The sequence below is a fragment of the Sylvia atricapilla genome, chromosome 4, assembly GCF_009819655.1.
Source record: "Sylvia atricapilla isolate bSylAtr1 chromosome 4, bSylAtr1.pri, whole genome shotgun sequence".
Classification (NCBI taxonomy): domain Eukaryota; kingdom Metazoa; phylum Chordata; class Aves; order Passeriformes; family Sylviidae; genus Sylvia; species Sylvia atricapilla.
Window position 1 is genome coordinate 28,256,456 of NC_089143.1, and position 23,815 is coordinate 28,280,270.

The window sequence follows — 23,815 nt, forward strand, 5'->3', positions numbered from 1 at the left end:
TCAGCAGCCCCTTTAGTCCAGCTGGCAGCACTGCCAGAGCAATGAGTGACACACCAATTTACCATGGAGTAGTGACAATGGAGTGAGCAACATCAGCATCTCATTCCCAGGGAAGAGGATTTCACCTGTCCAGGGAAGACATTGTGTGAACAGACCTCTTTTTACCTAAGAATGAACATTCCTATTGCAGAACTTGGAGGAGGTCCCAGAGCAGCTCATTTTCAGAAGAAAGCTCTGCTCCTGAAGCTGAATTATTCTGTGGACTGTCCCTCAGGCTGATGTAATCTCACTGGCTTGTTACAGGTGTGGACAGGAACCCAGCCATGTTTGCCAGATGGAAACACCTACAGGTCTTCACGAATATTCCCCTTGGTGATTGCACAGACACTTGCTTGAACAGAAGAAAATCTGACCATTTGGAATTCCTTCAGTCATTTTGCTGCACCTCTGCTTTTCACTTTGTTTGCTCATTCACTTCCTCAGAATCTGAAAAATTTAAGATTCTTTTCAGTCTGCAGAAGCCCCAGTAGGAGGAGGATTTTCCTAGTGGAGATTTTTGCATGCTCTTTAAAAGTCCACCTTACTTATTCTCTTTTCATTCAATTATTGATCTGTATTAATTATTGTTTAAAACCATCCAAATGACAGGGGAGCAGCTAATACATCACCAGTTTTGAGAAAGGATTGGCAGGGACGTGTGGGAATTGCACCCAGCATCTAGAATATTTGTTCTGGGCAAGTGAAAAGAAACTTTTGAAGAATTTGAATATGTGAAATCAGGTTTAGTATGAGAGAGTGTCAAGACTCAAGACCATTTTCAGAAGACAGAAAATGAGAATACAGCAGAACCATGTAAAGTGCTGACAAAGGAGCTGGGATAAACAGAAGCAATATACAAACTGGGAACCTTCAGTCTAGTCAAGAGATGGCTGAAGAGGATGCCAGAAGTTTATGAAACCATAAGTGACCAGAGAATGGCTGTTTGCTGCCCCTTTGCAAACAAGCAGTGGGGATGCACTGAATAAAACCTGCTGGAGGCAGGGCCAGAGCAGACATGAGGATGATGCTCTTGATCTGCCATGTGTTCCAGGTGTTGGAAATCTGCTGCTGTGCCTCCTTCAAGATGGGCAATTTTTCTTCTCAAAATCCAAAGGTTCCTATTAAATCCAAACTGTTGTTATACACAAATATAATGGGGTCATCAGAACATTCATGCATCCTTCTCGCTGTCCACTTTGTCCTGTTTTGTTCCCTGTTCTGCATTATGGGGTGCTTCTTGCTTTGTGACTGCACTGAAAGCCATCTGGAGCAGAGGAATTATGTCAATTGCACTGTCAGGTAGCCATCACACCTTTAGGTATTCTCAACTTATTAAATAAAAATCACAATGTAAAATATTTTGGCCTGTTGCTCTAGTTTCAAGCATGCTATTCATTTATATGGGTTTGCAGTTTAATCTCCATGCAGATATTCCTTAACCTTCCAACTCCATCTTGCTGCTCCAGTTGTGACTTCATAGAGTTGGGAAGAGGCAGTGATTATATTTTCAAGACCTCTAAACATCTGAAGTTTAAAAAGTGACTTAAAGCATAAGAAGAAGAGTTCCAGGCATGGATGCCATGAGAAAGGGAATGCAAATATCTGCAGATACTCTATTTTTACAGTGATCTGCCTACACTTTTTCTTTCTCACTGCCAGGGCTGTCATCATTTGATTCCTGCTCTGAACCTTGAACTTTCTGAAAATCTGCTAACACATCAGCTTGCTTCATTAGCCTTGAGCACCTTTTGCTGTTTAAATCAAAGTAAGTTACACCACACTTTTCGGTAATTTAAGTGACAAAACTATAGATTGTTCTCTTTGTTAAGAGAAAATGGGGCAGGACTGGCAACTCTCCCATAAATTCTTCATATCTTCACTTTTCTTTGAGAGTCCAAATCAGCTGGAAAGACTGCTGACTGGTGATGCAAGTTAGACCCTTCCACAGAGTAAGCAGGATGCAGATTTCAAGGGAGAACAATTGTTCAATTGTTCAATTATTGTTGAATAATTGTTCAATTATTCAATTTCTTGTTTAGATATGGGGGGATCTGAATATTCTCTGTCTATGTGTTAATAGCTGCACTTAATGTTCATGCTCAGGCAAACAGAATGGTAGTGTCAGCTCAAGCCTACATCTAATTGTTAAAAGTTTTCTAAGAATTGATGCGTTTCTTTTAAAACTTTATTTTTACCCAATTCTTTTATTTTATTCCTAAAGTCCATAAAGTATTTGGCTATGCAAAAGCAACATAGGTAGACAAAGCTGGCAACACAGAGAGAAAAATGGAGTCCCATCACTGGGATTTTTGTGCAGTTAGGAACCCATATGACTTGTTAGAGAAAGAGAAAAACACAACTTCTATTTAGCTTTAAGTGCTAAAAGTGATTATAACATGACATTTTGATGTGCATGAGGATATTCATCTATGGGAGTTTTCTACAAAATAGAAAGCGTAGGAGCTTTTCTTTATAAGAGAGTTTCATCTTGTCCAAATTAATAGACAGATCTGCTAACAGAAAGTACCTTTTAATACTAAATCTGTACTAACTTTTGTTAAGTTAATTTAGGCAACCAATGCTGACAAAATCTGTTGTTTTCTGTGTGGCTTCTGCAGATGAAACTTAGCATCTTCCTTTGCATAAATCCCAACCTGTGGGCTTTAAAGTCCACAGATTTAGTGAGGTTGTATCTTTAATCTTTTGACTGCAACCTATAAAGATGACCATGCAGTTTCAGCTGACTTTTCAGTTTAATAGGGAGTCTGGGGAGAGACACAAACTTCAAGACAAAGCCAAGAGTTACCAATGTTTGTGACTGCTTAAAGTCCAGGCTTTCATAGAGGCCACCTGCAGTGCTAAAACTTGTCTCTTAAAGTTCTGTGCATTGTGGGCTAATTCTTTTTCCTTGGTTAAAGAGCAGAACTTCATCCATGCACTAAATTTGTTACACAAGGCTTCTTGCCTAAGCAGCACTTGCATTGGTCCTGGACTATATGTACACTGTAACACAGCATCCAGCCTGTGAACTGTGTCTGGTTTCAGCCAACAGCACTAAATTTAACTAACACACAATTTGGGCTCACACCTAAGCAGGACTTGAACAATGTTTAAATGCCTTTTGACAGCTGGTATGTTGCACATTTGTTTTATATACAATTTTACAGATGGAAGGTTGAACCACATCCTGGAAGCTAATAGCTTTCCTAAACTAGAATGAGATCTCTCCGCCTGCCCTTTCTGTAAGCACAGACAGCCTGTGCAGAGGACTGCCTGTGTCTTTAGTCACTCTGGTTTTGGTAGCCACAGAATAACCTACCCAAATCCCAGCCCCTAAAATATCTAACAGTTTCTTCCCAAACACATGAATTTGAGAAAGGATTTTTACACACAAGCCAAGCAAGTAAATAAGGACATGCCTGTGTCTTCCTAGACAGCGATAAGATTGGCAGTAGCAAGGCAAATAGCTCAGGTTTGTCTCCAGTGGCACTCAGAGCACACAAACAGCACACAACCCTTGCCTGTGCTGTAAACTGATGAGATGTCCAGCACAGTGATGCCTGCTGGATTTCCAGCAGTCTAGTGCAAACTTTATAAATAAACTAGGAAAACTGGTATTTTGCCAGTGGTTCTTACTTTTTCTTGGAACCAAAAGTCTGAACTGACCTTCATTTCACAACAGCTTGACACAGCCCCTCCTGCATAGCTGAAAGCTTTCCAAGCTTTTGAAAGTGTTTAAAGATTCTTGTCACACTTGGCTTCAGCTGGTTTCTGGAGAACTGATCAAGCCTGGGTGCTTTCCCACATCTTACACTGTGGTGAAAGAGGCCTCTTGGAGCTGAATTTTTCCTACACTACAGGATCTTAGTGCTAAATTTCTATCATACTCCCTACTTGCAGCCACATCCCTGTTTTGCAGTGTCATGTGGACTTTGTTGGGACAGCTTCAGTGTCTCAAAGCCTCGCAGTCTGACCAAGGTTCAGCTTGTGGTCAGACTCTTGAAGGGTTTTCCAGGAAGCTCTAAGACAGGGAACTTGTCAAGCAATGATGCCAAGAGCAAATTGGTCATTTCATGAGGGAGATTTTTCCCCTCACCAAACCTCTGACTTAGTGTTTAAAGAAAATTCTGAGCCATCAAGCAAAGGTGAATCATTATCTCATAGCATGAGGGACAAGGTAAGTATAAGGTGATTATATTTTCAGTCCTTCTCAGGCCTGAAATGGCTGTCAGAAAAAGAGACAATAAAATTTATTCTGTTTATGGGCTAAAATGTCAAACATTGCACCAGCTCCTCACATCTCAATTCATTGGCAAGGTTGTGGTTTACTTGTTTAAAGGCAAATTAAGAAACTGTGGGCCCTGCCAACTGCCCTGCAGCCAGATATCTCTGAATTGCCTTATCAGTGACCCACCCCAGAAGGGGAATGTTCTGACATCATACTTGCTTAAACTAGAAAAAACATTTCTTTTGCCCTGATAACTGAGGGAGGAGAAGTAATTAGTCCGAATTTCAGATGCTGCACAAGGGCAATGAATTTCTCCCAGGGGTATCTGTGTTTGTGCTGGAATTACAACACAGAGGGCTGGAGTGACTGCCTGGGGAACAAAATTATTCTTAATCCGAGAATTAGGAGAGACAGGAAGGGAAAAGTATCAATAAGAAATCACTCAGTTCTTCCCTTTTCTTTATGCAGGGCTACTATCCCAATGCCATTCCCAAATGATGTCTGATTTATACCTGTTGGCCTAAATATTCCTCTGTCTTCTGCAGGAAATTCATCCCAGTGCCATCGTCATTATTAAGAAGTTTTCCAGGGACTTTGGTTGTGCCTCCTGGATGCCATTGAAACCTGTTGTTATTTGTGCTGCTGTTGGTGTCTCTGATAGTTCCTAGTGCTGCAGTGACCAGACACAGCACTGCAGCTCAGGCCTTGTGATGAAGGCAGGCTAAGCTCTTGCACTTCTTTTTTTTATGTCCCAGTAGAATTGTATTGTTGGGGGAAATGATAGAACATTATAAACCAATTTCAACTTGTGACTCCTTAGCTTCCCCATAGAAATGCCACTTCATGGGCTGCTCCCCATTCCAAATATAAGCTGTTGATTAATCCTGATGAAGTGTAGCACCTTGTTCTCATTTTTATAGAATTTCATTTGGTTTTTGGACCCTTTTTTCTAGCTTGTCTGCCTGACTTAGAATTCTAGTCCTCTCCCCTAGCATTGCTTATGACCTCCAGGCTGATGTTATAACATAAATGACCACTTTGCTTATTCATTATCCAGTTGTCTAATGAAATGCTGAATAACTCCTGAACTGACTCTTTGCAGTCCTGATGTGATACATCTTCCCATGCGGATGGTGGCCCACTGCTATCTCTCAGCAGTGAGCCAGCCAGTTTTCCTGGTCACAGAGAGGTTTCCTTAGTTTGCTTCTGACAATGCTGCATGACACAGCAGTCACTCTGAAAATTGATTAAATTTGGCTTTCCTTATCTGCAAGGCCGGTTACCCTGTCACAGAAGGATACCAAACTAGTTTGACTTGATTCTTATTTGCAATTCCAGCTCTTGTTTTTCAAACACTTATAAAATGTTGGTGGGATTATTGCTTCAAAAACATTCTCAGGGATGGATGGTGAATTGGCTTGTTCATTGTTTTCCAGCTCTCTTCCTCATTTTAAACAGTGACTGCACTTACCCTTTTCCAAGACTGGCATAAGTCACATCTTCCCTGAGCTCTCAGCAGTAATTGTCAATGGTGGTTATTCCATGTTCTTTCAATCCCCTGTAGTAGGTCTAGTGATACCCCCGAGTAAAAAGAGAGCTCCAGGCAGATCAAAACATAGAAAAGGGACCTATCACAAACCTACAAGCATCAGTAACCAAAGTAAATTTCTGCTAAACGTTTTTACCTAAAATAGGTTCACTGATATTACTTGTGTGAGCCTTCTGCTCACTAGCTTGCCTTATTTTCATTGGTAGATAAAAGAGATGCTTAGTTCTGTATCACTTTTCAAGGCATCAACTTAGTTAACTTTCCCCTTTTGCTGAACAGAGAATAAACTCTTCCTTTGGGTTTTATCTGCCTTATTTTACTCCCCTTGTGTTTAAAGGATGCTTTCTTGCTGTTCTTCATGTTTCATGCTGCTTGAATCTGGTTTTGCATCTTGGCCTCTCTCAGGTTATGTCTGGGGTTATTCTCCTGCCATTTTGTTATTCAGGTAATAGTGACCAGGCACAGATTCTTCTGTGCTTGTGTTTTTTCTTCTGTTTGAGTCCAACAAAGGGCTGATGATGGCCATGTGAGTGGGCAATGATGTAGTACTTCATATTAAGCTGGGATTACCTGCCCTGTTTGCCATGTGTACACATGACATAATGGAGTTAGTTCTAAAACCAGAACCTTTGCCTGTATCTTCCATTTATGCATGAATATTCAACTCAGGCCTTTAATGTAAGCCATTTTAACTGGATGTAGAAATTTTCTTCCCCCACTTCAAAGATGTACCTTTCAACATCTCTAACACTTAGGAATCAACAAGAAATTTTCCAAGGAAGCTACCAGATGTCTATCCTCACTAATCATCTTCCCTTTAAATGCCTGATCATTCTGATTGGTTGTGATCACTTTTCTCTTTTAGCAAACAATTATTAGGTGTATATTCTCTGTAGAAAAAGAAAATTTAGTAAAAGTATTTCTGAGAGCTCTCTGGGATTCACTATGATATTCTTCAGACACTAAATGGATTTCTGCGAGTGTCTTGGAATTTTCTCCTCTTCCAAAGTTAATTTAGTACTGGTATCCCTTAGCTATAGTGATAGCCAATAGTGAATGTACTAGCTAAGCAAGTCATGCAAATGTTTTCATGTGTCTCTCCTCTTCAGCTTTGTTGGAGGTGAGAAAATAGCACAGATTTCTGGAACTTTTCCATGCAGACTGGCTCCTGTTCTCTGTGAATTGAGAACCACATCTTGGATCACATGGTTATGTTATCAGGGGGAGTTGCAAACTTTTTTCATATTTCTTAAAGATCCTGGCATTTGACACAAAAACTGGCCAGACTCTGTAAGTGTAATGTCTGTTTGTTTTGTGTTGGCACCAAAAAAAATACAAAACCAAAAAGGACATTATTTTAAGCTTAGTAGTGTAAGTGACAGGGAAATAACGCCTTGTACCCCTTTAGGTGGTAGATACAGAATGCCCTACTGCAGATATCACAATAGTTAGAATTTTAGAAAAGACTACATTGATACCTTGAAAAAATAGTAGCACAAACAGTGCTTTCTACCTTATCAAATGTTATTGAACCTATATGCAATTCCTTCCTGTCCCTTTCCTGAAACTCATGTATGAAAAGTAGGTTATAGCTATGGGACCATAATGAGGGTACAGGCAAGAAACTCATATGCTAGGGTGAATGGAAGTGCGAAGATTTTCGATTTCGTGCCAGAATTTCCATTTGATGTTATTTAAAACTGAAGATCAGGGCTAGACTGTGTGACCAGCTCTAGATGAGTGTACAGTCAAGCTATATAATGTTTGTTTATATCCTTCTGGAGCTGCTCCTTTAACAGGAGGGCTATGAGCCCTGTTATGTGATGAGACAAACGATGTAAAACTGGTCCATCTCACACAACCTCACTTCAGGCATCCAGCATCAAAGCTTGGATTAGGAGTCTCAGCTTCTTATAAAGCCAGTGGAGACATTTTAGTGCATATATGTGCCCAGACTCACCTCATGAAGATCCCAGTGGCTGAGACCTTCAGGTGGACCTTCCACACAAGGGAATTTGAGTTTCAGTTGCACTGTGGGCTAAACATTTGGCAGTGCATCATTCTTGTAAGAATTGCTTCCATAACTCTGGGCTGTCCCCTGCAAAATCCTCTCTTGCAAGAGAGGCACATCCACTTCGGCAGAAAGTCCTGTGAGAGGACTCATAAACTAACCTGGTCCAAAAGCAGAAGCATTGAAGGGAGGGCTGTAAGAGGTAATTCTGAAGAAGCCAGAGGAACAAGTTAAATAGAAGCACAGCACAGTGCTGGTGAGAGTCTCTAGGGCTGAAGAAAGCCAAGAATAAACTATATCTATGTCTGGGAACACTGATACCTCCACAGCCTGGCAGGGTGGTTATTCTGTACAGACCAGGAAGACTGAAGCCTCTCCTTGCTGAGAGGAGATGGAGTGTCCTTCTATAAGAGAACAGTAAGGACATGAATTGAACAGTTATGTTGTAAAATGAGCCTTTAATTGTGCTATGGGACAAGCAGGTAGGTGCCAGCTCTTTATCTCTTTCCCAAAAGGTATCACCTCCTCTGTCTGAATGCTTGGTTTCAGCCAAGTGCTTGTGGCAGATTCCCTGTCCAGGAAGCTTCCTACTTAAACTTTGTCAGGACACAACCTATTAGCAGATGGGCTGATCCCAAATGAAAAGTTGAGCTTGAAGAGACCATCCTTAAACTTTTGCAGTATGTATGTTTTGGCTGGGCTCTTATCATGGTTACCCTAATGTGATGCTGTGCAGGATCTGTTTCCCTCCTGGCACCACATGGTGCCAGGGGTGCTGTTGTCCACAAGGTCTCATTTTCAGTGTAGTTAAATGAAGACCATAATGGATTATTCCCCAAGTAATTATTCCCCAGCAGGCCTGAAACTTCATTTATCCAAGCAAACTTCTGAGTTTTCCTCTCATTTGATACCTCGCAGAACGAAATCTCACTTTAAGTGAGTTACAGCTAAAGCAAGGGATGGGAGCTGTGTATTTCAGTGCAGTCTTTTTGGGAATCACAGCAACAAACACAAAAATTGCCCAAGACTCTCTTATGTGGGTGGCAGCAGCCAGAGTCTGCCAAGGACAGGGCATGGTCTTTGGGAGCAGAGGAGGAGTACAGAGTAGTGAGCATCCATCACATTGTGGTCCCTTTAAATCTTCTTCTCCACTTGGCAGCTCCGATATTTCAGTGTTGCTATAGCAAATCTCCATGGCAATGACCCTAATCAGGGAAGGGGGGATGCAGAAGGGGCGCATGCTCAGAGTGGCTGCTGGAGACTTGCCTGCTCACCACAGCTGCTCCAAGGGTCTGGCATACAGGTGAGGACAAAGATCAGGTACTGGGCAAGCTGGTCCTTGGGATGCATCTGGAGCCCATGGCATGTCACGGCAATGGGGTGTGTGAGTGAGTTTGTGTGTGCATGGGGTCTGTGCTTATCTCTCATCCCCTTCTTTGTGAGGAGAGTGCAGGGAGCAAACTGCTGATTTTTCACTGCTCCTCCTCGTTCCAGGCAGGGAAGACAGCTTGAATTATTGATGAAAGCAATGGCGCTGCCGTCCGTCTGGAGCGAGATGCGTGTGGGAATCCTGCTCCTCTCGGCGCTCAGCCTGCTCAGCGCCAGGCTCGTGGGGGCTGGCCAGGACTCCGGGAATGTCATTCCTGCAGAAAGTAGGTACCTGCTGTACCCTGTCCTGCCTGCCTTCCTCCACTGCACCCACAGCGGCCACACTGGCATTCAGCTCCACAGGAACTTTCTGTTGCCTTGATTAATGGGGGAGTAATGATGAGTTTGTGCCATGTCAGCAAAGCACGTGAAAAAAACTGTCATAGAAACAGCAAGCAAACAAAGGATTAGTAGTTATTTTGGAAAAAAATGTTACTGCATACTCTTAATTTTCATTTGAACTTGTACACAAGCTCTTTGTTTGTAGGTCTTTCTGGATCTGCTTCTTGAGAGTTTTGGTTTGTTAGATAGTTTCAATTGATATACACAGATTTGCCACAATACATCTGATGTCCTTACTAGTCTGAGTACTTTTAGAAGAAAATGTGAGTATTTCTGCTGGGACTTTGCATCTTGCTTATTTTAGTATTTGGTTGGAAAAATAGGTCAAGTTCAACTTTCTTGTAGCTACTACAAATCAACACAAGGGATGTTTACCCAAACAGTGCATTTCTAAAGCAAATATAAATTTCTGAAACCCTTCAAATCTAAAAAATAAATAAACATGACAGACAGGCTTGAGCACACTATGGAGCTGGGAGCTTTTGAATTTGGATCACAGCTTCCTCTGTCATTTTGAGTAAGTCTTGAAAACTTTCTCCGCTCCAAAATGAGGCAATAGTTCAAAGTTATTAGGGGACGGAGTCAATGTTCGCAGGGTGTTTTGGTGACAGCAAGTGGGAAGTAGCCACTCATTAGAAACATAAAATGTCCTCTGGAAAAAAATCCAAAAAGCAAAGAAAGATAATTGCATAAAAACAGATACCTAGTTCTTAGTCATGCTTACTTTGTATCAGCTATCTTTTTATATGACTATCAGAATATTTAATACAAGGTCTGATTTAGTCTCTACATTGTATTCTAAATTAATTCCATTAGATGGAACTAATGGAACTTAGATGTTGAATTTCCCTCTTCTTCTATTCTCTGATTTTTTTTAATTAGGGCTGAGTTTTGTTCTATTCTAAACCAGACCTCACTACTATTTTGTGTGTCTGTTTCCCAGGAATTTGTTAATTCTAAGAAGTTTTGTGATGAGTAGCCCATTTTATCTTTTTAAAGAGAAAATCAGGTTTGGAAAATAAATTGTATGTACCCTTTGTGTGTCAGTGTTAGCAGAGGCAAATCAACACATTTAGGAAAATGTGTACAGTGGTTTCTTTTTCTACTTGCGTAGCGAAAACTCCCAATTGAACTGTAGAACAAAACTCTAGGCCAGGGTTTCTGACTGTCGTGGTTTGATATTTGTCAAATTTCATTTATCAGCTGGGAGATAGGATTTTTGGGAGAAAAAGGCAAAACAGGCACAACTTAAAAGTAAGAAAAAAAAAAAAGGAAAGACAAAAAATGAGACCTGCTGAGACATTCAAACACCTCCTCCCCCTCCACCCCCCTAGTTGTTTACTTTTTCACACACTATAGAGAGAAAACTACGATTTTCAGTCAGTTTCCACTATTTAAACACGATTCTACATCACTTTGGGAGAGGAACCTCTCTAGGGTTATGGGGAACACGCCACAAGAAAAAAAAATCGAGTGGCTTTCAGAGATCTACAATCTGCAGAATTTTTGCAGATTCTGTGCAGTCTCACCCATATAACAGCTTTCCACGCTGTTCATGGGCTTCCACGTGTTTGGGGTATCATTTTAAGAATGCTTTTCTAGTACAAAACAGGGATTCTTTTCAATTTCTAAATTCACTTCTCTCTCAAAAGAAATAGAGACCTCCTTATTCTTTCCCAGGAGCTGGGGATATATTCTAATCAAAATTCTTAATTAAAACCCATGTATATCAATTCACACAACCCTTTGGCTAGAACTTGCATTCCCCCAAGCAACATTAGGATACTACAAAACCAGTCCATTCCCTCATACTTCACATCTAGAAAAGTCTGGTCAGAAATGTCCACTTCCTCTATCCCATCTTCAAAATAGTCTTTCTCAGTTCTTTTACTGACTATTTCTCAATGCTCTCTCTCTCTCCATTTCAAATGTCTTCCATGGAGAGGGAAAATAGTTAAAGTCTTTGCTCAGAGTTTTTCTTCTTCAGCAGACTCAAGCCCACAGATGATGTCAGGAGAGAGGAAGGGAAAGCACAGGCTCAAGAACATTAATAGACCAAATCTTCTCCACCCCTGGTCAGACTTCAAGTGATTTAAACTCAGATCAGCTTCCTGGGGCACCAGAGAAAAGTTCTCAAAAGTCTCTCCTCCTTCGGCCCAGCGGCTCTGGCAACCCAGAGCATGACCACCGTGGTCCTGGCGCAGGGCCAGACTCTGGTCTGCAGTCCTCCTCCTCCTCTCCCCATCGGAGGGGCCGGGAGGGGACAGAGGGGACATGGCCAGCCTCACCCACTGTCCCACAGGCAGGGCCCCCTCTGAGGGCCGGGGGGACCAGCCCAACCCCGACCCACGAGGTGATGTTACCTTCTCGATGACCGGAAAAGGAAAGAGCCTGACGCACCTGAAAAGTTCGGATTTAAGGCTGTGTTTCCAGAGGCGTAGAACACCATTCATCAGCCAACTTTTCAATCACAATCCATTCTAAACCACCACACTGACCCAAGTCTCACAGGATTATAAAACCATAGAAAGGCAGGAAGAGTACTTTAGAGCTCATCTAGTCCAACCCCTGACATAGGCAGAGACATCTTCAAATTGATCAGGTTCCTCAGAGTTGAGTTCAAGCTGACCTTGAACATTTGCTGAGATGGGGCATCTATCACCTCTCTGGGCAACCTGTGCCAGTGCCTCACCACTCTCACAGCAAAAAACTTCTTCCTTAACTAATTTAAATTGACCCTCTTTGACCTATCACAACAGGTCCCACCAAAAAGTCTGTCCCATCCTGTAGGAGTATCTGCACTTCTTACAGTATCAAGGAGTCTTTTTACCATCTTATTACCATCCTCTAGCCAGGCTGTGGAATACCTTGAACAGCCTTTGAGGAAAATTCCTTATCTTGTCTTACTCCTGAACGTAAGAGTGTGGAATGAAGAGCAGGTCAGAGTGTTTCTGTGGCAGTGTTCCTGCACAGACACACTGCCCCATCCCAAGGAACAGAAGCTGTGAGCATTGCTACAAAAGCATGATGCTGTTTGTGTCTGAGACCACACCAGGAGCAAGGCTGTCAGCTGATTGTGAATTGTAAATTGTTTGGGGCTGCTGCAGGGACAGAGTTTTAAAACCACAAGAAACTCCTGATGCTCCTTGTCAGCCACTTGTTGGGAGAGTGTTACATAGCTGCTAAATGATCCAGATACTTTCCTTTGCCTGTTAGGTCTCTTCCTGATGGTTAACCTGTGAAACTCTTCCCTTAGGACGTTGTGGATGCTAAACGTTTGCATGAGATTGCAGAACCTATTGGTTAAATTCAAGGGAAAATAATCCTAGAAAAGGTCACTAGATACAGGGCCATTTCTTCTGGCTCAGGAGGTACCGTAGCATATTCCTGAGACGTGGGTCTTTGAGACTGCATCCCTCCAGACTTGCCCTGTTCTCATGCTCTTCCAAGGTACCCAGTGCTGGCCACAAAGGTCTCATCTATAACAGTGCCCAAGGATGCACCCTGGCATGGGGACATGACTGTACCAGTAACCTGCTAGGATAGACCCTGGCACATTTGTGTCCATGATAGGAGGCCAGTTGTCTATCAGGAAGACAGAGCTGACTGTTCCAGAGTGGAGCTATCCCATGCTCTCGAGGCATGCTCCCAGACTTTGAACACTCCTCAAGAGATGTAGATCGTGGGAGACTGGACACTGGGTCACTTTGATGTGATCTAATACAGACACTCCTGGATCTTTCCCTTCTTGATGCTCCACTGTCTACGTCTCATCAAGGAGCTGATCCCAAATGGGCACTGACTCATTTAGGGGGCACTGTCTCTGCAGCACGAGCACACACTTTCCCTATTGCTGGCACTTAAGTCCATACTGTCAGCCCAGGCAAACTGCTGGTTTTGGGACCCTGGATGGCCCACACCGGGCCATCTGGTGCACCTTCTTTACAGGGTGGACACGGACCATATTTAGTGTCCTTCTGCAGGGAAGAGCAGTGTGGTGTTGAATGCTTTTCTCTGTTCCCAGGTGTGTGACACGGCACTGGCAGCACACCCTTAGCAGAACATTCCTGCATGGACTGCACAGTGTCTCTCTTCCACCTGGTGGGAGGAATGTGTCCCTCCTGCAGCATCATGAGCAGGACAGGGGCAGAATGCTCAGTACAAGTGTGGGAGGTGCAGGAGTCACAGGAGTGGAGCATGAGAGTGAGTCACAGATCTCTTTAGCGTTGCAGAGAATTCCTGTCCTGTGTGTGACACTGAGATCGTCTCGGAGCACCATCCCCTGTTCTCTGCCCATCACACAGCCAGGCACAGCTTTTTGTCTAATTCTAATTAGCAATTATTAATTGTGTCCTTATACTTTATTCACAGCACTTAGCGTATGCAAAAGACTGTTCAAGTTTGAAGTGGTGCTACTAATAATCACAAATTATTATCTTTAAAATTCTCTGCAATCCACTAGAAAAAAATTATTTCCCCAACCTCCCCTTGCATTTATAGCTCAGATCACCCACTGTAAAAGCTAAAATATGGAATACGAAGACAAGAAGCTGGTGAGTCTGTTTTCATTAGCCAAGGTGCATCAAATACAAAGAATACACACCGAGTGTATGCAAGGGAAAGTAAATTAGACTTACACAGTGCTTTCAGTTCCATTTCTTCACCAAGACGAAGCCAAGAAACATATTTTTTCTCTTCCCCTACTTCTCCCAAAACACACAAAGACACATACAGTCTTCGTGCTGACAGGACCCATTTAAAGAGTTAGAGCTGACTCTTGATAATACTCATTATGTTAATCCACAGACCTGTTAAGTCTCCCTATGAATGATAGTCTGTTTCCAGCTGTCAGCAAGGAATTAATAGCACTCTGCTACACTTTGCTATGGTGTGACTTAAGATTTGTTTTCATGACTGCTTTAAGGTGATGTAAGCCTGTGCTATCTTTGCCCTTCTCTCCATAACCTGGCCTCCTCCCCTTGCACTATTTCTTGTCCTGGCCCCAGAACTTGGGCATTCAGGATCTGCTCTGGGGAAAAAAAAATCAGTGATCCAGCTGATGGAGGAGCTGCATTGTCGCTGCTGCTGTGAGCAAGTGGAAGTGTGAGATGCCATAGCCAAGGACAGAAAGCACATTGGGATTGCTCCTATTGGCAACAGCAATATTTATATTTGTTTGGCAAAACAGATACTTAGACATATTTCTGTTGGGGAAATGTCCATGGCCATGTTGCTGAAAATACTGTGGACATAAAGAGAGATCAAATCCACCTAGGTAGGCCAGCTTAGCAGCTCAACTCATTCTGGAAAGCAGACCAAGACAGAGAGTGTTGGAGAACACCAAAGTCAGAAGTGGAACAAAGTTGGTGAATATTTAATAAACGTCTCTTCCACTGCAAAAATTAGAGGCAGGAAATGAAAGCAGCAGATGTCAACTTCAGAGCAGACAGGAATGGTATTTTGTTCACTCAGTGAATAGCTGAGCTGTGGAACTCATTGTCACAGGATGTTGCAATGCCAAAAGTTTACATGGATTCAGGAAGCAACAGTGCAAATTAATGTGAGAAAAATTCATGGAGGGCTTATCAGATGTAGAAACACCAGCCAGACACAGGATATCCTCCAGCCCCCTGGAAGGCTAGAAGAACATTGCTAGACACTTATTCTTATATCTTCCTCAAATATCTGCCATTGGCTACTGGCTCCCAGCAGGCAGGGATGCTGACCTGACCCAGAGACAGCAGTGCCTGGAGAAGGACCCTCCACCATAGAGCACAGCCCAAGAAATGACATTAAAAAGTTAATATCCTGTTATGTGGTGAAGCTGGCTGCATGTGCACTCTGACTTTGGAGGGCCATGCTGTGTTAGGAGCTTTGCAGGTGCTGATTCAGGACACCCAGAGCTGCACAGGCGGGTGTCCTCTGTGCCACCACTCTTCTCCTGCAGAAGATGCTTTGATAACAGGGCAGCTGCTTTCCCAGGGCTGGCAGAACTGAAATAACCACTTGGCAAGGTTGTGCCATTCCACTAGTACCTCCCTGTCCACACAGGAACACTTGGCTGTCATAAATAACCAGTGAATGATCCCACACAACCATCCCATCACAGCTCTCACATAGGCCTGGGAAGACTTGCTACATGAAAAGCAATGACAGTTTATGGAATTCATGACTCTCCTCAAAAGTGCTTTCTCCCCATGGCAGAAGCAGGAGACATTAATTTATCACCTGAATATTCTTTTCTCCTTCAGGTTCTGATTTTGACAACACTTTGGTGCTCGTCAGCACTTCAGGGCATGCAGCACCTCCCTGAGGTGGAGCCAGGGCAGGTTGTTTCTGAGCAGAGCAGAGTGAGGGGAGGGAGCAGGGCATGACACCGAGCAAATGATGGATTTGCTGACAGCAGTCTGAGCATGCAGGTTCTTTCTAAGGGCTCTGTTTCATGATCTGAAGTGGAAACAATTAAATTACTGAAATACTGAAAGCAGGAGGGGGCTGAGTGCCTTTAAAGTGTGCTCAAAACCATCCTGTCACTACTCCTGTGCCTGGAGAGGCAGAGTCTTTGTGAGCAATGCTGTTCTGATAGAGGTGGGGACTTTGCATCTCCTCACAGCTTGAGAATTAAATCCCTTGCTTGATCCCCAGGTCTCCCTGAGATGTCACTTGCATGGAGGGGAGATGGAGAAGGACAGGTGGGAGAGAAACTCCTCCTGAATAGATCAAAACCCCTAGGAGACGTGCTGAGGAGTGACAAGCACTCTGGCTGCTCTCTTCCTTCAGGTACAACTCAGAAGGCAGTGCTGGCAGCAGTGTGCCATGCACAGATGGGTACTGCAGTGCTGCTCAGCAGGTCCCTGGCTCCAGACAACTCCCCAGCCATCTCAGCTGCAGCTTTGCACCCTCTTTGCTTTGGTAGAGCAGCACAGGTGGCTGCATGTGGACAAGGATTTCGGCACTCTCCCCAACATGGGAGCTCTGTGATCAGTGTGAAATGTTGTCTTTCTTCCTGCATCTCCTCCAGTGTCTGCAATTTCTTCTTCTGAAAACTCACACATTATTAACTTCACACAGTCAGAGATCGGTGCAGGGTGAGATTGGTGCAACTGGCAGAGCAGAAATGCCCAGGTTCAAAAGTGAGCCATTTTAGTTGTTGTCAAGTCCCCTCCTCCTCCACTCTCTGCCTTTTCCCTGCCCTGCCCCTCTGTGCACACACACTGGCGGCAGCTGCAGACCCAGTGGGATGCTTTGCATTCCTGGCAGAGAAAAAATACAGCAGCAGGCGAAAGGAAGCAAATACAGATCTGGCACTGTCCCTTGCCAAGTTGCTCTGTAAGAGCTCCTGTAAAAACAGACTTGCTTGTCTGGTCCCTGAACCACTGCAAACTGCTATTTTCAGTGTATCTGGTGAGAATTAACCCGTGTCTGAGAAGGGGTAAGGATTTCAGTTTTAAGGGGAGAGGCTGGGGGCTGAAGCAGCAGGCAGAGTCAAGTCTGGGCCGCGTTCAGAAAAGCATACACAACAAAGTACTCTTTGTGGGTTTTGCTGATCCTCTCACATTTGCACAAGGTAAGATAGAGGCAGCCCTAATTTTGCACACATGCAGGTGTGGGTGCCCGGTAAGATGAGTTTCTCCTGGCAAAGTGTCTGAATATTCCTCCTCTGTACTGCTGAACTCCAGATTCCCTGCCGTGACAGTGATGTGTTCTGCCTCTCTCGGCAGGCCGTCCCTGTGTTGACTGCCATGCGTTCGAGTTCATGCAGAGGGCGTTGCAGGATCTAAAGAAGACGGCGTACAACCTCGACACGCGGGTATGTGTTTCTGCTGGAATGCTTCCCCTTAGCCTTTATCTCCCAGCGGCCAGGTTTGCCTGTCTGGGTACAGCAGACGTGACATCTCTGCTGACTCACTCCCATCCCAGCAAATAGGTTTATCCCAAGCACAGATGATTTTTTCACAGTCTGCAGAGGTTCATTAATGATCATCTAGTCTGACTTCTTGCATAACAGCCTAAGGAATTACCTCAGTCTCTGCACCAAACGGAGAAGGAAAGAAGATGTACAAAGGAGAGGAAAAACAAGACAGATGATCTACTCTCTCACACACAACATTGCTTTCCAAGCTGTGGGCTGACTATTTACTGGGCAGGAGCAGAAATGAGCAGGAGAGGGAGAAGGTGGCAGGCAGGGCTGGCAGAGGAAAGGGAAGCACACACACCCCCTTTGCTCATGGATTGATACTTGGTGAAAAAGGGAGAAGTACATTTTTTCATGCATTTGTCAGCGCACAGGGGATTCTGCCACTTCACATGCCAGTCTCCAGAAGTCTCAGTCAACAAAACGAGGGTGTGTTAAATGCTCCGACTTTAGTAAATTTTATTGTGGGTTCATAAATATGTGCAAACTGGCTAGGGTAGGATTTACCACAGTGGTTCTGCTGCTGTCTGAAGTTTGCAAGAGGCAGGATAAAGCCTGATCTATCCTCTGATCTATCTATCCTCTGATAAAGCCCCTCCATGCATGTGTTGTCCTACCTCTCCTCCCTTTGAGCAGGGCCATCTCTCTTGGCAGGTGAGAAGGGCTCCTTGCTCCTCTACAGTCACACTCAGCTCAAACTGTCATTCCCAGCAAAGCCAACCAAAGGGACATAAATCATGTGTCTCAAACCATGAGGCAATTACGTAGCTTTGGTTTCTTGTGACCTTGGGGAGCCATGTCAGGCCCTATACAATAAAGTTGGAGTGACTTCAGCTTTCTCGAGCTATCAATAGCAGAGTGATTAGGACAAAGTTCTGAGCATGGGTTACATTCCAAAAGTTTCCCATGCACTGGAGTAATAATAAATAACTCTAAAGTGGTAAAGTGTCAGCAGAGGGGCTTTACCTCCAGCAGCTGTGCTGGGCTCTTCTGGTGCATAGCAGAGTTCCACCTGTTTGGATTAGGGTCAGCTGAAATGTTTTGTACCTACACATGATATATCAAGACCAGGTGAAATTGCAGCTGTGCTGGTTCTTATACTGTCAACAGGCTTTATGTGGGAAGTTATGGATTGTTTTATAATGCAAGGGTGGCAGCACAATTCCTTGATCCCACCCACAGAGATATTCAGATGGGTCTGTGATGTCTGTTCTATCTGGAGAGTGGACTGAGGATGCAGCCCACCAGAGAGCAGGGCTGTCTTGGAAGAGGTGAGGCAGAATATAAAGGGAGAAGCTGGTCCCAGGCTGACACAAGATAAATTTCTGTTTCTGTGAGGACGTGGACCGGCCTGACATGCCAAGGCACTGACTGAGACAGCTCCCAGTGTTACAGAGCAAGGGGCATAGGAACAGTGCATCACAAAATCAAACAGAAACAGTTGTTTGAAAGATCACCCAGCCTTAGACAACTGGGCTTAATACTACTAGTAAATAAAGGCTGTATTACTGTACACCTTTCCCAGCCTTTGGATTGATACTCCAAAGGGCTTTCTAACAGAGATGCTTTGGTTAAACACAAATTATTGAGTGATGCAGAGATACTAAAGTGAAAATACAGCAGTCAAGGCCCTACAAATGGCACACTGTGGCCTTCTACACTCTCAAAGGTAGATCTCCCATACCCTTACTCCACTACTGATGCTTGGCTCATGCTGACCAGCTATATTTTCTCAAGTTTGACACACAAATAACTTCATTGAATAACTCCTAAACCTTGGAAATTGTTGTTACAAGGGAACAAGCCCCATCCAGGATTGCTCCTGCATATCAGGGACTTTCTAAGCCAGTGCTATCAAGGCCACAATTAATTTTTGTAATTGATACCTTTCTTTCACAGTCTTTCAGTTTGCAGTTGAGTGCTCCCAGAGCTGCTCTTCCTGCCTGTAAATAGTCCTGAGTGACGCCCAGGCAGAGTTTGTGGTAGCAGTGACAGCTTGTTGGCATTACTGTGAAATCCAATAAGCCTGTTTGATGTTAAGATGATTCTATGATTTCTCCTGGGCTCCCAACAATGGGAGCATTCACTCATCCAAGATTTCATTGTGCAAGCGGGCAGCAGTGTTTAACAGTGCCTGCCATTGCACTAAGCTGATAAGTGAAAGCAGGCAAGGAATGTGAACAAGCCCACTTTAATGCAAAGGTGGATGTCAAAAGTTTGAGCTGAGGAGGATATAGGGCTGGGGAGGGGAGGGAAAACCGTTCTGAAACAGCCTGTCCTGCACAAGCTTGCAGTCTGAGAACAAGAAAGGAATAACAGAATGGGCACTACTGGGGGACAGAGGTACTGCTGCCCAAGCAAGGCAGGAGGGGAGCAGGACCCACACAGAAGTACCCAGCTATTCCTTTGGGCACTGCCTTTGTTAATCAGCCCTTTGCTGTGCCTAATGTGTCAGGAGGTACCAGGTCAGAGGAACATCAGCAGAGTGAGGACCTTGTTGTTTCACAGAGCTTTGAGATAATTTCTTACCAAGTGGGTTTCAACCGCTAATGGGTTTTTGCAGTGCAGATGGGAAATGCATTCACAGATTTTAAGATTCACAGAATTTAAGCCCAGAATTTAAGTTTTAAATTCACAGAATTTAAGCCCACGAAGTTATTTTGTTCTCCCCTCAAGAAACTCTTCAAAGTCAGTCTGCAAACTACTTGAGGGACCGCAGACCACAGGGTGAAAACCACAAGATATGGTCAGGAAGAGGTTTCTCTTCAGTCACAATTGTACTTGCTGATATGAATTCCTTGCACCAACAATTTTGAGTCTCATGAGAAACCGGCTTCTGAAATGATGGTGCCGTGCAAAAGATTCAGCCTTTGTTTCTCCAAAAGTGTGACAAGAATCTACAAAATATTTAAGTTACTTGACCACAACTAAATAAATGATACTTGAATATCTTTATAGATCTAAAATTAATTTCCCCCCTATATACAGAGAAAAAAAGAGCTTGGAAATGCTATTCCACAAAGGAGCTCCAAATACAAGAGCAAGAAATTTTAAATTATGTATATTGGGAATGGTTTTTAAGCTTTTGCTCGAGTACTGATAACAAAGCAATTGCCAGTAATTTAACTCAGATTGATATAGGAACCACACACTCAGACCTAGATCTGCCCTGAAAGATTATGAGTTTCAGACAACAGGGTTAGATTGACAGCTGTATTCAACTCAGAGTTGTCCTAGAGAAACAGCAGTGTAACTGAGAGCACAACTGGCTCTTCAGCACTTGCTATCTGGTGCAATTAAATTATACAGGACTGAAGGCATCGTCAACAGGAAGCCATCAATCACCACAAAGGAATTAAGAGCAGTGCAGAAGAAAATGGAATTTGTCACAGCGCTTATAAAGGACACTTTAATAATTTTGACAGCCTACTCCCTAGAAGTTAACTGTGAAAATGAAAACATTCAAACTATAAAAATACTCTTCCTGCATCTCAGTTCTGAATATACTCATTTCATCACTCCTTCTGGATGAAAACCAGCAATAATAACTATGATTTTTCACTCAGCAGAGCACCTTGGCTACAGCTGTGCAGAGGGATTATATCTAATCAATTATATACTCTTTTAAAGCAATATATTCAGTTCTTTGATTTCATGGGTTTTTGTTCATTTTGTTTTTTGTTTTTGTTTTTTTTTCAGACAGAAGCCCTCCTCCTGAGAGCAGAAAAGAGAGGCCTGTGTGATTGCTTTCATGCAATACACTGAAATAAGCACTGGGATTTGGCCAATGGACATTTACTCATTTTTAAAACTCTGTTCAGTAAATTACAGGAAGATACAGAGTGCAAGTTGTGCCCCATCATAAGGAAAAGGATTTTTATCAAAAAAGGTATAGCTCAGTTAGATTATTTTTGCTTTGTTGTGGTTTGTCATTACTCTATGTGATATTGCATCTAATGAAATGTCAAGAGAAGAAATAGTGCCAAAGTCTTGCTTATGGGTTTTATGCAAGGATAGCATCCTGCTTTTTTGGTATTTCAAGCCAAAAATTGTCCTTGGACTCTCACGCCAACCTCTTGGTTTATGTGAAATGCCATAGATCCGTGAAAGTCAGTGAAGTCAATTTTTTAACGTATTTATAGAATAATAACATGAAAAAACCCCATAAAATAATAACATGAAGCAACTTTCCCATGATGCATAGATAAACATTTACAGACAAGCAGACTTAGCATTATATAGAAATTAATAGTTATCACTGACTGCTTGGCAGTTCAAGGAAGGGATTTATTCTCCTGTTGTATCAATAGTCCAGTGCAACGCAAACACGGTAGTCTGTCTCACAATTTTAATTTCTTCAGAGCCACACAGTAGCTGTGATCTTTTTGGAGAGATTTATTAAGTATCTAATGTGATCAGTAACATTTGTAATCACATGAACACTGCCTGGCAGTTGAACTGATTGCGTTTGCCAAAATCTTCTGGAGAAGTGTCTTTCATTAAGCAAATCACATGCTGGATTGAACCACTCAAACTGGCCACTACAGAGAGCTTTGGCAGAGAGCCTACACAATGCTTGCCTGCCCAGGAGTCTCTTGTAAGCTGTATTTGGGAAATACTTAAATTCTACCAAAATGGTTCTTAGCTCTTGCATGGACTCTGCACTCCGTCAGGGTGGGTTACAGTGCTGATGTCATTTGTATTCCGGCTGCAGCGTGACAAGAGAGAACATTTTAAGCAGTGTAGTAGTTGTAGACAAAAAGATAGTGCCTTGTTACTCTTTAAAAGAGAATAGCAAATCCTTTCTCATTGTTTGCATTTTTTCCTTTATTTTGGGAAGGAGAACAGAAAATGACCCCAGTGGAAAGTTCCTGTTGGTAATAATAGATTTTTCAATGCACTTAAAACATAATCCCCAAAGTAGAGATTTGTGTATCAGCTCGAGCATCTATGTACAGGCTAAAAACTTTTATACAAACAAAAATATTGGAGCAGGATGAACAAAAATGAGGTTTTCAAAGTAATTTTACTAATTCTTATCAGTATGTCTGTCTTTCCAGAAGTGGCTGGTGGCTTTAGTATTTTGCTCTCAGCCTGGCCAGTAAATTAGGATGGAAGCTATCTGTATGTTTCCAAACTGCTTCTCTCCCATTTTGTCTACAACATCAAACACGGGGAAATAAGGACCACTGCCAACTCATTATTTCATGTGCAGTCATACTCAGTAACACAAAGAAGTGTGCTGCCATATATTTTGCCAAAGTTGTTTGAAAAGTTTGTGGTTTTCAGCAAGAAAAAGCTCCCTTGCACCTGCATTTCAAATAAGAAATCTGCTTTGTCCTTTGTAGTACTCTAGCAAACCCCTTTATAGGTCCTTGGGACCTGTTTTGTGTACAAGAGAAGCAGCATGACACAGCAACAGCTCCCTTCTGATAGCATCACACTGCACTGTGGCACTGGTCAATAGAGCAAAAGAGGTTTCCTCACACACCACATTTTATTGTACAAAGAAAACAGTAGGATTAACGCAGCTTCCTTGCAAAATACCAGCTTTTGAGCCTGTTTTTTGCAGGAGATGGCGTCCCAGCACTGAACCTGTGTATTTTCCAACATAGCTCGCCTTTCCAGGGGGCAGCATGTCTATGGTTTGGTATTGCTATTGTGCATGCTTATTCTGCGGGTGCCCTAAAGAATCTTGCAAAATCCTGTTGCAAAGGACTGGGGGGTTTTGTTCATGTTTTAATTAAGAAAAATGGTTGCTCACAGCTGAGTTTTGATATACGCAGCTTGTTACGATGGAAAGGTGGAAGGAATGACAAGTGGATGTTGTCTGACTCCCAAAGGGATCAGAGTGACACTGCAACTTTATGGCTGTAACAGAGTGATTATTCTGTACTTCTCTTTGTCTAGAATACAACACAATAAAGGGCAAGATACATTATAGTATTTGGTGTGCTTTGTTTCTAATTTGACAAATTGATGGTGCTTATGCATTAATTAATGTCTGTTCTTTAATTAGGTGGAAAATATGCAGAGAAAAAAATGCTATTTTTAATACAAAATTTAAAATATCTTGCATTTGGGCTAAATATATTAATATCTAATATTAATATTCTTGTTTGCTGAGGTAGAAAATCCCAGTCACTCTTATTTGAAATAAAGTTACAGCAATGATTTTGTGGGCCTTTTTAAGGACCCCTTACTCTATACTTGGTGGTTTTGATGAAGTTCCTTATAATTGAAGGATAGCTTGATGAAAAAAAAAATGTTGCTAGTTAGTTTTAATTTATTTTTGCTGGTGAA

General features: G+C 42.8%; 1 protein-coding gene across 1 annotated transcript; it reads left to right on the forward strand.

The window, feature by feature from the left end:
- The first annotated feature begins 8,965 nt into the window (after nt 1-8,965).
- LOC136360264 (NELL2-interacting cell ontogeny regulator 1-like) lies at nt 8,966-23,458 on the forward strand. Its single transcript, XM_066317371.1, has 4 exons — nt 8,966-9,147; nt 9,322-9,479; nt 17,319-17,407; nt 21,212-23,458. Exons 2-4 carry the CDS (start codon nt 9,347-9,349, stop codon nt 21,275-21,277), a joined length of 288 nt encoding a protein of 95 aa, XP_066173468.1. The 5' UTR covers nt 8,966-9,147; nt 9,322-9,346; the 3' UTR covers nt 21,278-23,458.
- The last annotated feature ends 357 nt before the right edge of the window (nt 23,459-23,815 follow it).

Coding starts and splice junctions, on each gene's coding strand:
- LOC136360264 (XM_066317371.1), top strand. CDS start 9,347: ATGAAAGCAATGGCGCTGCCGTCCGTCTGGAGCGAGATGCGTGTGGGA. Junction 9,480..17,318: donor GAATGTCATTCCTGCAGAAA/GTAGGTACCTGC, acceptor CTCTCTCGGCAG/GCCGTCCCTGTGTTGACTGC. Junction 17,408..21,211: donor CGTACAACCTCGACACGCGG/GTATGTGTTTCT, acceptor TTTTTTTTTCAG/ACAGAAGCCCTCCTCCTGAG.